The sequence below is a fragment of the Tenebrio molitor genome, chromosome 6 (genome assembly GCF_963966145.1).
Source record: "Tenebrio molitor chromosome 6, icTenMoli1.1, whole genome shotgun sequence".
In the NCBI taxonomy this organism is placed as follows: domain Eukaryota; kingdom Metazoa; phylum Arthropoda; class Insecta; order Coleoptera; family Tenebrionidae; genus Tenebrio; species Tenebrio molitor.
The window spans coordinates 16,969,322-16,981,322 of record NC_091051.1 but is presented as its reverse complement, the minus strand read 5'-3'; the positions used below and the strand labels follow the sequence as shown (position 1 = coordinate 16,981,322).

Here is a 12,001-nt window from a genome sequence, read left to right as displayed (position 1 = left end):
AAAACAAAAACCCTCCAAAAACAATTTCCTACATCCGGAACAAATATGAATAGTGAACAGCTTCCCAAAGGAGTCACAAAACTTGGACCAAACTGTCCGCACGACAGGATCGATATTCTCAGCTGCAGTAACTGTTATCTGGATAATAAAAGATATTATGTTTCTTTTGCATTGCCTGGTACTTTATGGGTGGTGACGTTTGTTGAGTAACTACAATGCAGTGTGCAGCGAGTTTTGGATTTAATTCAAGATGTAAACTAAGCCAGGGGATCTTCTTACGCCTAGTTTCCTCTTCTTTCTTTGTCGCGTAATCAAGAGGGTATATCTCGACTGTTTGTCGGGAATCTGTTTCGCTGATTTTTCAGAAGATAAAATTGATCTCGACTCTTACCTCACTTTTTGTGAGCTTAAACCTCGTCTAAAAATAAGTCGTCTATTTCTGAAAGAATTAATAAGAAACTGCGATGAATAATGCACGAGGACGCTCTTAAATATTGATGAAGGAGTGACAGAACGTGATATTAATTAGAGCAGGTCCAATCATAATTAGTTGTCTATTGACGTAGGTTTTAAGCTGAATACGCAATCGTCGTGTAAACACGGACGGACGAAATGAAATGAAAATATTATTTGTTGTAATCTACCGTCATTAACACAATTTGTCTGTTCCGATTCGCGTTTTCCATTTCTGTCGTTGATAGGATTTCAGCTAATTAAAATGGAGTGGTTACGTTTTTGCCGGCAAAGTTGGTACTCCGTGTAACTGAAGTTTGCTGAAAATGGTCTAATGGGAGAGGTGGGCGTGTTCGCTCGCGACGAACGCACTACAAACTTTAAAAACTCCACCGAACAACCCGTTTGAAATAGTAATTTCATTAGTACGGATTTCCATCCCCTATGCAAGTCTCTAATTAAAACAACAATAGAAGTCTTGAAGAAACGACGAGGAATATTTTAATAGAGTACCTTTGGAAAGTTTGCCGGGATGAATGGGAAGGATTTTAATTGAAATTCGGTCTCTCATTATTGCTCCTCAAATCAGGAACTTGGCGAGACCAGTTGGAGTGGCAAAAAAAGAAAGAGAATTGTTGAAAAGTTTGTTCCACATTTCGAGTTTACAGAGTTCCGTACTTAGATATGAAACTTTAATTGGAAATGACCTCCCGGTTTCTTCCGGCCTGGCAACGACGGATTAAAATTGCAAACATGTTTTACGGTCCATAAAGTGATTTGAGAAAAATCGATGGTTCGGGTGAAACAATGCCATCGCTGTTTTGGTTCTTTTCCAATACCGAGCGTCATACACGCCTTATAAATTTTCTTATCGCAATCTAAATGTGGCGAAAACATATTTCATATTTATTGGGAATGTTTAAACGATGAAATATTTATTGAACGTGAACTCACATAAAGTAGATAAAAATGCAAAATACCCGCTGTTAGCATTATAAAAGTTTCTTCATAGAAAATACGTTTTTCTTTTACATGGTAATGAGGCTGTCAGGACGGGAAGCCACACTATCTCTTGCAATAATACAGATGTCTATCTATAAATTTTAAAACACGGAAACATCGAGTCTCCATTGCTTAAATTCAAATCGTCCCCACCTTATTCTAAACAGAAACAACACGCACACACTCTTCGTCGGGATCCACCGAAGCGAGTCAAATTTCAAGAACTCGACAATAACGCCAGCCCGTCACTAATGGTTTCAAATGTTTAAAGTGGCCCTATGGGTCCCCTTCACCTTGTACGATATTGTAGTCGAGCACAATATATTGTTATCTTAATCCCCTTAAAAGATCAGTTTCGACCTGGACCCATGCGGTGGTACCTAGTCTTGCAGCGACCGTCCTCGCGAGCGCTCCGGCATCTGTTACGATCAAAACGTAATCACGGCCGCCAATTTTCTTTCAGGTTGTCTGCTGGACGGCGCTCCACGTCCACCAGATGTTCCACCTCGGAACCCCACCATGAATCGGTTAAATGGGCGCCTGGCCACGGCTCCACCGGCCGATCCCACTCAAGATTTCGAACCCTCTTGTCTCGTGCGGACGCCTTCCGGAAATGTGTACATACCATCAGGAACGCTGAGTGAGTTCTTCAATTTTATTCGAAATCGGGGCGATGAACGACGATTCAGTCGGCGGTGTCGGTTTGACGTCCGTATTGTTTTGTGGAATTTATCAGTGCAAATACGGCTATCGCTCTGGATCATCCCTAATTAGTTGGTTTTAATTGTTTGTCGCTCGGGGCCGTTTACACAATTACAAACCGAAGAACGTCTTGTGTTTCGACATATTGTTGTGGCGCATTACCGCGCAAATAAACTTATTGGGTAATAATAAACATTTCGTGTCTTACTACTCCACTTGTGTATAAAAGTAAACATTCTTGAATACATAAACGGAATACCTCGGAGCCCGTTAAGAGTCGAAACCGCCTTTGCGGGAATTCGCCTCGGAATTGTAGCGTGCCGACGGGTAATTACGGACTTTGCACTTTTTCTGACGAGTCACAATCACAGTAATCGAGCGACGAAATTATTTTTGTATGCAGATCACCCGAAGAACTCGACGATCGACTACAAGTCCAACTCGTCGTGTAGTAGCCCATCAAAAGACATGAAGAACTCGGACAGATGCGGCATCCCATATGGTGCCCAGGTACCTGTCCTGCCCGTCCGAAATAATCTACGCCGCCCCAATTCGAGTCACTTCCCTCAAGCGAGCCGATTCCACTTCAGAAAGGGCATCGCCTCCAAATGCACATGGAAATGCACCGCCATTGTGTGCGTTATATTACTCATCGTTTTGACAGCTGCTTTCGCGTACATCTCAGGTAAGAGCCGGTTCAGATTAGAAAAACAGATCTAAGCCGAACTTGTGATCCGACAGCCTCCGGCGTAATGAATTGGTCATATCAAAGCACAAAGCCGTGTTCGGTGCTGGTCGGCGAAAACCCTCAGTTCGTGCCGGCGTCCAAAACTGCCACTTCGGAGACTAACTTGTCGACGTCGAGCCGGCCAAAAACGTCTTCTTCTGGAGGTAAATTCCTTGCGCTTGTCTATTCGCGAAAACGTAGACAAGTCCATAACCCAACACCGCATGCTTATGTGTTGTCAAATGCCACCTCCGATTCGACCACTGTCGATTCCCCCAGTCTGAGTACCACCGAGCATGATATAGATAGAGAGCATGCTAGTACCCCTGAACCCTTGCATGACACTACAAACGTCACCGACACAGGAACACCGCTTAGAACTGTTACTAATAGCCCGGCAGACGAGATAAACCCCACACAAATCCAGAAAGTGCAGAACGTCACCACCACAACCCCTCCACCTTTGGAAGTACCAAAGGAAAGTAGTAACAAATCGACCAACACGCCCACCACCACCACCACCGAAACAGTCGACGATAACTATCAGTTTGAGGGATCGGACGAGTCGCACAGTTTCTTGGAAACGTCACAGCTCCAAGACGACCCCGACTCGTTCTTTTCCAGCATAGATTTAGAGGAAGAGATGAAACTGGAAGTCGAAGATGACGCAACAGATGCCGTGAAATCTCCCCCCGACTTGCCCGTCTATTCCTACGGCCAAGACGAAGTCGAGATAGTAAAATTAAATCAGGAACCTCTTTCGACGACAATGAAATCCAAAACGAATTATTCGGTCCCGCGGGATAAAAACAGCGATTCGAAAGAACTGACCGAATCGAATTTGTCCGCGCTGCCGAACCCGGGTCTAGATCTGCCTATGAAGCCGTCGATCAATTTTAACGACCCTCTGCTCTTGCATGACCTGCGTAACGTCACTAACAGCCAAACGGTTACTAAACAGTTCGACGTGCCTCCGAGTCCGAAAATCAAGGTGATCGAAGTGCCTCCGGTGGCTTCTTCCGGGGCGACTTCGTCGAAAAGAGTCCTGGTGAACGTGACCATAGCCACCGATCCCGACTCTAACGATCCGTACGGCACTCAATCAGTTTACGTGCTGTCTGTGTCCGTGCCAACCGACGATGGCGTTAACCAAGCCACTAACAGCGATATTAAGCACAGCTTTCAAAAAGAAGAGGGTGATAAAAGAGCCACCCAAGCGCCCGCTACTGCAGAGAACGGCGGGGGGCTGTGGGGTGGGGCGTGCGAGTGTTCTTGTCCATGTATGGATGCGTCAAATGAATTTGCAGATACTAACAATAGCACGGATTACGACTACAGAGATGATGTGTTAACGACCAATACTACTACTACACCCTCTCCGGATTTCCCAACCAGCGAAGCTTCTTCGGTGTCTGATTCAACAGACACGACTGAAACTTCCGAAACATGGACTCCTTCAACAATCTGTCCGGAAGTTACCACCAAATTACCTCCACCACCTACGATACTCATTCTCGAAGGTAGGGCAGCGTCGAGTAGACAAAAAGCTTAGCAAATTAACAAGCTAAGCGAAACGAGACTACACCCTAACATTTTTGCATGTCTCTTACATCTTCCCATCCTGATTGTTGTACAAGTAGAAAATTAGAAAAGTTTTCCTCACAGTAGTGTTGTTGCTTCGGCGCTTTCTCTAATTTATGCAGTAGATCCGAGGGTCTTCTATATACTCAAATGTTAACTATTAATAGGTGCTCGTACATTCCCCGCACAATCATTCCCCCCGGACGGGACCACGTTTTCCCAAATATCGTTAGGGCAAAGACTTTCGAAGGAAATCCCGCCTTACGGTTACTGGAACATGCAGTTCTATCAATCCGAGGCGGCTTACGTCAGGTTCGATTACAATATACCACGAGGGGCGAGTATAGGGGTCTACGCCCGCCGGAATGCTCTACCCACCCACACCCAGTACCACATCCTCGAGGTCCTCAGCGGGTTCAAAGCGCGAACCACGAGAGCGTCACACGTGAGCTGAAATTCCGCCCGACATTTCCGACAAGTAATTGTTGTCTTTTAGTCAACGGTGAAGAAAGAAGTGACTCATTACATGGAACAAGGCCACTGGTTCTTGTCGCTGTACAACGACGACGGCGACCCGCAGGAGGTCACGTTCGTGGCCGTCGTCGCCGACGACATGACCCACAATTGCCCCAACGGGTGCAGCGGCAAAGGCGAGTGCCTCATGGGGCACTGCCAGTGCAATCCTGGATTCGGCGGCGACGACTGCAGCGAGAGTAAGTTAATCCGTCGCTTTGTCTGAGCTAATGGAAACTTTCACGCCACTAACTGCTCGAGCTTAAGCATGATTGAATGTGTTTCTGTCAGGTGTTTGCCCCGTCCTCTGCAGCCAACGGGGTGAATACATCAATGGCGAATGTCAATGCAACCCCGGCTGGAAAGGGAAGGAATGTCAACTAAGGCATGATGAATGCGAAGTGCCTGACTGTAATGGTCACGGCCACTGTGCTAACGGAAAATGCAATTGCATAAGGGGTTATAAAGGCAAATTTTGCGAAGAGGGTAAGGCCTATTTTATCGCAACGGTTTTGAATTGCAGGATTTTACCTTCGCAATTTTTCTCTAGTCGACTGTCCGCATCCTACATGTTCGGCTCACGGTTATTGCGTCGAGGGTTCGTGCATCTGCAAGAAGGGTTGGAAGGGACCGGACTGCAGCCAAATGGACAAGGACGCCCTACAATGCCTTCCCGACTGTTCCGGTCACGGAACGTTCGATCTAGACACCCAGACTTGCACCTGCGAGCCCAGATGGTCAGGCGAAGACTGTTCCAGAGGTAGCAACTCGCATATCCGACCGACACTGCCAAAAACCCTATTTTCCAGAACTGTGCGATCTGGACTGCGGGAATCACGGCCACTGCGTCTCCGATTCCTGCCAGTGCGATCCGGGATGGTCCGGGGAATTCTGCAATCTGAAACAGTGCGATCCCAGGTGCAACGAACACGGACAGTGCAAGAACGGTACTTGCCTCTGCGTCACGGGATGGAACGGGAAACACTGCACCATGGAGGGCTGTCCCAACAGCTGTTCTTCTCACGGTCAGTGCAGATTTAACACTGATTCCATGTGGGAATGTCGCTGCGATAACGGTTGGGACGGGCCGGACTGCAGCATTTTGCTCGAACAAAACTGCAACGACGGTCGCGATAACGATAAAGGTACGGTCCCGAGTCTGTCTTCTTCAGATTAATCTTAACAACTTTGTCCGATTTAGATGGATTGGTGGATTGTGAAGATCCCGAGTGTTGCTCGAATCGTCTGTGCGGCAGCAGTCAGCTGTGCGTCTCTTCACCTAAACCCATCGACATATTACTGCGAAAGCAACCTCCGGCAATCACCGCGTCTTTCTTCGAGAGAATGAAATTTTTGATTGATGAAGGCAGTTTGCAGAACTACGCCAGACATGAAACGTTCAACGAGAGGTATGTCGAATCCATTGTGATTTCATTCGATTTACTACACCTCTGGTGTGGATTGTTTTCTTAAATGTTTTTCTCGATAACATGTTTGATGTGCCCTTGTTAAATGTAAGAAGTTTTCTCTAGACGCATTGTTGTGCCCCATGTGACATTCACTTCCTTTTTGTGTGATTTAATTGATTTAAAAATCACTTATTTTGTTTTTACGTGCTTACTGTTTGAAAGACGAATGAATCTCTCGACCAATAAACAAAACGCAACATGCTAACAACTTCTTGGTACATCAACTCAATCAAAGAAACAAAAGTCTAAATTGATTTGTTAACGATTTGGCTTTGTTTTATTCTTGCTGCTCAGTATATTTTGGAATCACTTCAACACAAGGTAAGGCTAATCTAGCCGTAATACGTATAACCAACTCTAGTTAACATAGTTAAGGGTTTTTTTAGGTGTAGTAATTTGTGCCTGGTTGATTTTCATTAAAAAAATCCACTTGTGTTCGTGAAACTTTGGTTAAGCTTTCTTAAATTTTGTGTTGTTTGCTATTTTGTTTTTTTTACGCGCATCCATTTATGTGCCTTTAACACTTCATCTTCCCTTTAGCCGTTCAGCCGTTGTTCGAGGTCGCGTTATCACCCAGATGGGAACCGGACTGATGGGTGTCCGCGTCAGTACCAGCACCCCGCTCGAAGGGTTTACGCTGACGAGAGACGACGGTTGGTTCGACCTCCTGGTTAACGGAGGCGGTGCCGTCACTCTACAATTCGGACGGGCCCCGTTCCGCCCCCAAACCCACATAGTCTTCGTTCCGTGGAACGAAGTCGTCATCATCGACAACATAATCATGACGACCGGCGAAGAAAAAGCCGTGTCCGCTCTTCCGCAGCCGTGTGCGGCTCACGATTTCGACACGATGAAGCCTGTGGTGTTGGCCACGTGGAAACACGGCTTCCAGGGAGCGTGTCCCGATCGCAGCGCTATCCTAGCTGAATCTCAAGTGGTCCAGGAGAGTCTCCAGATCCCCGGGACCGGTTTGAATTTGGTCTATCACAGTTCTAGAGCCGCCGGATACTTATCAACAATTCAACTACAACTGACTCCAGAAACGATTCCCCCAACGCTGAATCTGATCCATCTCAGAATTACGATCGAGGGAATTCTGTTCGAGAAAACTTTCGAAGCGGATCCCGTCATCAAGTTCACTTATGCATGGAATAGGCTCAACGTGTACAGACAAAGAGTCTACGGAGTGACCACCGCCATCGTGAAGGTTGGCTACGAGTACAGCGACTGCAAGACCGTCATATGGGATGTGCAAACGACCAAATTGAGCGGACACGACATGAGCATCTCCGAAGTAGGAGGATGGAATCTGGACATACACCACAGATACAACTTCCACGAAGGTAGTTTCGCACAAAAATGAGGTCGCAATGGAACGAGTTTGTCGTTTTTAGGAATCCTGCAAAAGGGAGACGGTTCCAATATATATCTGAAACATAAACCGAGGGTGATCTTGACCACGATGGGAGATGGTCACCAAAGACCTCTCGATTGCAACGACTGCGAAGGTCAAGCTTCTAAACAACGACTTTTGGCCCCCGTCGCTCTGACGGCCGCACCTGATGGTTCTATTTTCGTCGGCGACTTTAATCTAGTTAGAAAAATTTTAACCGACGGTAGAGTACGCACTGTAGTTAGGTTAAAGTAAGTTAGTTGGTTGTACATGGTTCGAATCTAATCGGAATTTTCTGTTTCTAGTGCAACTAGAGTCTCGTATCGTTATCACATGGCGCTAAGTCCTCTTGACGGAACTTTGTATATTTCTGATCCCGAATCTCATCAGATAATTCGCGTTGGCAACACCGAAGACTACACCGACCCCGACCACAATTGGGAAACTGTGGTGGGTTCTGGCGAGAGATGTTTGCCAGGAGACGAAGCCCACTGCGGCGACGGCGCTTTAGCAAGAGACGCCAAACTGGCCTACCCTAAAGGAGTGGCGGTTTCGAACGACAACGTCTTGTACTTCGCCGACGGCACCAATATCCGGATGATGGATCGTGACGGAATCGTCACCACAGTAATCGGAAATCACATGCACAAATCCCATTGGAAGCCGCTGCCTTGTGAAGGTACTTTAACTATCGAGGAAGTCCATTTACGATGGCCCACGGAGCTCGCAATAAATCCTCTCGATAACACGCTTCACATCATCGATGACCACATGATCCTGCAGCTGACTCTCGACGGTCGTGTCAAAGTTGTAGCCGGCAGACCCCTGCATTGCGCCTCGCCTGCAAGCGGTTACGACATCGAATTAGCCACTCATGCCACATTAGTGATGCCTCAAAGTCTGGCTTTCAGCTCGGCCGGAGATCTGTACATCGCCGAAAGCGACTCGCAAAGAATCAATCGCATCCGAGTTATCGGTACCGACGGCAAGATCGGTCCGTATGCCGGAGCCGAATCTAAATGTAATTGTCTCGAACGAGGATGCGATTGTTTCGAAGCCGAACACTACTTAGCGTCAAACTCCAAGTTTAACACGATTTCGGCCGTTACCGTTAGTCCTGACGGCCACGTCCACATCGGCGACCAAGCCAATTACAGGATAAGGTCGGTGATGGCGAGCATTCCCGACGCCAGCATCTCGCGAGAGTACGAAATCTACTCTCCCGAAACGCAAGAGATTTACATTTTCAACCGCTTCGGCCAGCACATCGCCACCAAAAACATTTTGACAGGCGAGACTAGTTATTTATTCACTTACAACGTGAACACGAGCAACGGCAAGTTGAGCACGGTGACTGACGCGGCTGGAAATAAAGTTTTCTTGTTGAGGGACTACTCGAGTCAAGTGAATTCAATTGAAAACACCAAAGGTCAAAAATGCAGATTGAGGATGTCCAGGATGAGGATGCTGCACGAATTGAGCACACCCGATAACTACAATGTCACCTTCGACTATCACGGTCCCACTGGTTTGCTCAAGACGAAACTGGACAGCAGCGGAAGAAGCTACGTTTACAATTACGACGAGTTTGGAAGGCTGACATCGGCCGTGACACCTACAGGAAAAGTGATAAGTTTGTCGTTCGATCTTAGCGTGAAAGGGGCGACCGTCAAAGTAGGTCAAAATAATAAGAAACCCATCTCGATGCTGATCAAAGGCTCTAGCGTCTCCACAAAAGTCAGCGATGCCGAGAACAAGATTATTTTGTTGGCGGACGGCAGCGTGGCGAGCAACTCTCCTTGGTCGCACAGCGTCACCACCGACACCGTGCCCTACAACATTCTCGCCGACAAAGAACCCCTGCTCGGGGAAAGCTATCCCGTGCCGGCTAAACAGCGCACGGAAATAGGCGGCGATCTGGCCAATAGGTTTGAATGGCGATATTTCGTCAGACCGAACCAGAATAAAGGCAAGAGTTCCGCTCCCAAGACTATATCGAAAGTGGGCCGCAAGTTGCGCGTTAACGGTGAAAACTTGCTCACATTAGAATACGACAGAGATACGGCCTCGATTTCCGTCTTCATGGACGATAAAGTCGAACTTCTCAATGTGACTTACGATCGATCAGCCCGACCGGTCAAATGGGGACCCAGAAACGGCATTTTTGCAGAAGTCGAACTGGAGTACGATAGATTCAGTAGACTGAGCAACTGGAAGTGGGGCGATTTGAGCGAAACTTACGGGTTCGACCGCGCCGGAAGGCTCTTCGAAATCAAATACGGTGATGGATCATCATTAGTGTACGCTTTCAAAGACATGTTCAGCAGTTTGGTAAGTCGACCTCAAATCACGCACGACCCCGATCCTAACTCCCCAACTCTTTTCCAGCCGCTGAAAGTGACCACTCCTCGAGGTTCAGATTATCTCTTACAATACGACGAGGCGGGCGCTCTCCAATCCTTGACCACACCCAGAGGCCACATCCATACGTTCTCGTTGCAAACTTCTTTGGGCTTCTTCAAATACCAATACTTCTCACCGATGAATCGCCACCCTTACGAAATTATCTACAACGACGACGGACAGATCTTGGCGAAAGTGTATCCGCACCAATCAGGTCGAGTTTCTTACGTTTACGACGCAGCAGGCAAACTGGAAACCAGCCTGGCTGGAATGAGCTCGACGCAATACGTCTACCACGAGACTTCGAGCTTGGTGAAAAGCATAGAAATCGTCGAACCCAATTTCGAACTGAAGCAAGAATTTAAATATCACGCCGGCATCCTTAAAGACGAGAAGCTCAAATTCAACAGCAAGAGCGGTCTCGACAATGCTCACTACAAATTCCAGTACGACGGCAACGCGCGGTTGTCGGGTATAGATGTCGACATCAACGGCAAAGAACTGCCTCAGCTGAGATTGAAATACAACCAGAACCTCGGAATTCTCGAAGGAATAAGTGACTTGAGGGTGTACAGGAACACTTTCAACAGGTCCGTTATGCAAGACACCAGCAAACAGTTCTTCACCATAACGGACTACGACGACCACGGTCGGATTAAATCGATTCTCATCAACATAAAATCGTTCGACGTGTTCAGATTGGAGGTCGAGTACGACGCCCGCAATAGGATCAAGCTTCAGAAGCTGTTAGTCGGACGCACCCAATTTATGGACCGTATATCTTACAATTCTGACGGTCACGTTCTCGAAGTGGTCGGTACCAGCAACTGGAAATACGTTTACGACGAGAACGGCAATATCATCGGTGTGATCAAAGAAAAGGAAAAGATTTCTTTGGGATACGACAGCGGCGACAGAGTCGTTCAATACGGCGATGTCGAGTTCAACAGTTACGATAACCGTGGTTTTGTGGTACGAAGAGGAGAGCAGAAATATAGATACAATTCAAGAGGACTCCTGATTCACGCTTTCGAACGCGACAAATTCCAGACTTGGTATTATTATGACGACAGAGGTCGTTTGATTTCATGGAACGACGATAAAGGCAACGTCACTCAGTATCTCTATTCAAATCCGAGCACGCCGGATTTAGTTACCCATTTACATTTCCCTAAAACCGGACGTACTTTCCGTTTCTTGTACGATTCTCGCAACGTTATCATAACAGTGGAGACTTCGGAACAGCGTTTTTACGTAGCCGCTGACCAAAACGGCTCTCCTTTGGCGCTCTTCGACATCAATGCTAATCTGATCAAAGAGATCAGACGGACTCCTTCCGGTAGCGTCATTCTGGACACGAATCCAGATTTCTACCTTCCGGTTGATTTTCACGGCGGGATCCTAGATCCCAACACGAAACTAGTTTATATTAATAAGAGATTATACGACCCCGTGGTGGGTCAATGGATGACGCCTGCGTGGGAGCGACTGGCAACCAAACTCACCACCCCCACCGACGTATTTATTTACCGGTTCAATAACAACGATCCGATCAATTCCAAGTCGACAATCGGTTACATGACGAATTTGAACAGTTGGCTGAAGCTGTACGGTTACGACATGAAAAACATGTTGGGCTCCGAGTACATAAGTAAGATGATATATCGACCACAAGCGACCATAACTTCCCCTCAGCTTGCGCCCGATTTTGGGGTGATCTCCGGTTTGCAATGTATAGTCGAGAAGGTAAAGCTTCGT

General features: G+C 47.1%; 1 protein-coding gene across 4 annotated transcripts in view; it reads left to right on the top strand.

Moving 5' to 3' along the window:
• Window positions 1-12,001, top strand: part of Ten-m (teneurin transmembrane protein Ten-m) — a 188,479-nt gene that overhangs the window by 174,438 nt on the left and 2,040 nt on the right. Inside the window, exons 3-15 of one of the 4 annotated variants that reach the window (XM_069051074.1) lie at window positions 1,919-2,095; window positions 2,561-2,842; window positions 2,899-3,048; window positions 4,633-4,910; window positions 4,962-5,178; window positions 5,270-5,464; window positions 5,529-5,738; window positions 5,788-6,123; window positions 6,180-6,387; window positions 6,988-7,790; window positions 7,842-8,091; window positions 8,146-10,171; window positions 10,229-11,989. In XM_069051074.1, coding sequence (XP_068907175.1) covers window positions 1,919-2,095; window positions 2,561-2,842; window positions 2,899-3,048; window positions 4,633-4,910; window positions 4,962-5,178; window positions 5,270-5,464; window positions 5,529-5,738; window positions 5,788-6,123; window positions 6,180-6,387; window positions 6,988-7,790; window positions 7,842-8,091; window positions 8,146-10,171; window positions 10,229-11,989 — 6,893 coding nt within the window. Of the gene's footprint in view, window positions 1-1,918; window positions 2,096-2,560; window positions 2,843-2,898; window positions 4,405-4,632; window positions 4,911-4,961; window positions 5,179-5,269; window positions 5,465-5,501; window positions 5,739-5,787; window positions 6,124-6,179; window positions 6,388-6,987; window positions 7,791-7,841; window positions 8,092-8,145; window positions 10,172-10,228; window positions 11,990-12,001 lie in introns of all 4 variants that reach the window. The other 3 variants (XM_069051071.1, XM_069051073.1, XM_069051072.1) reach the window with 3 other exon arrangements.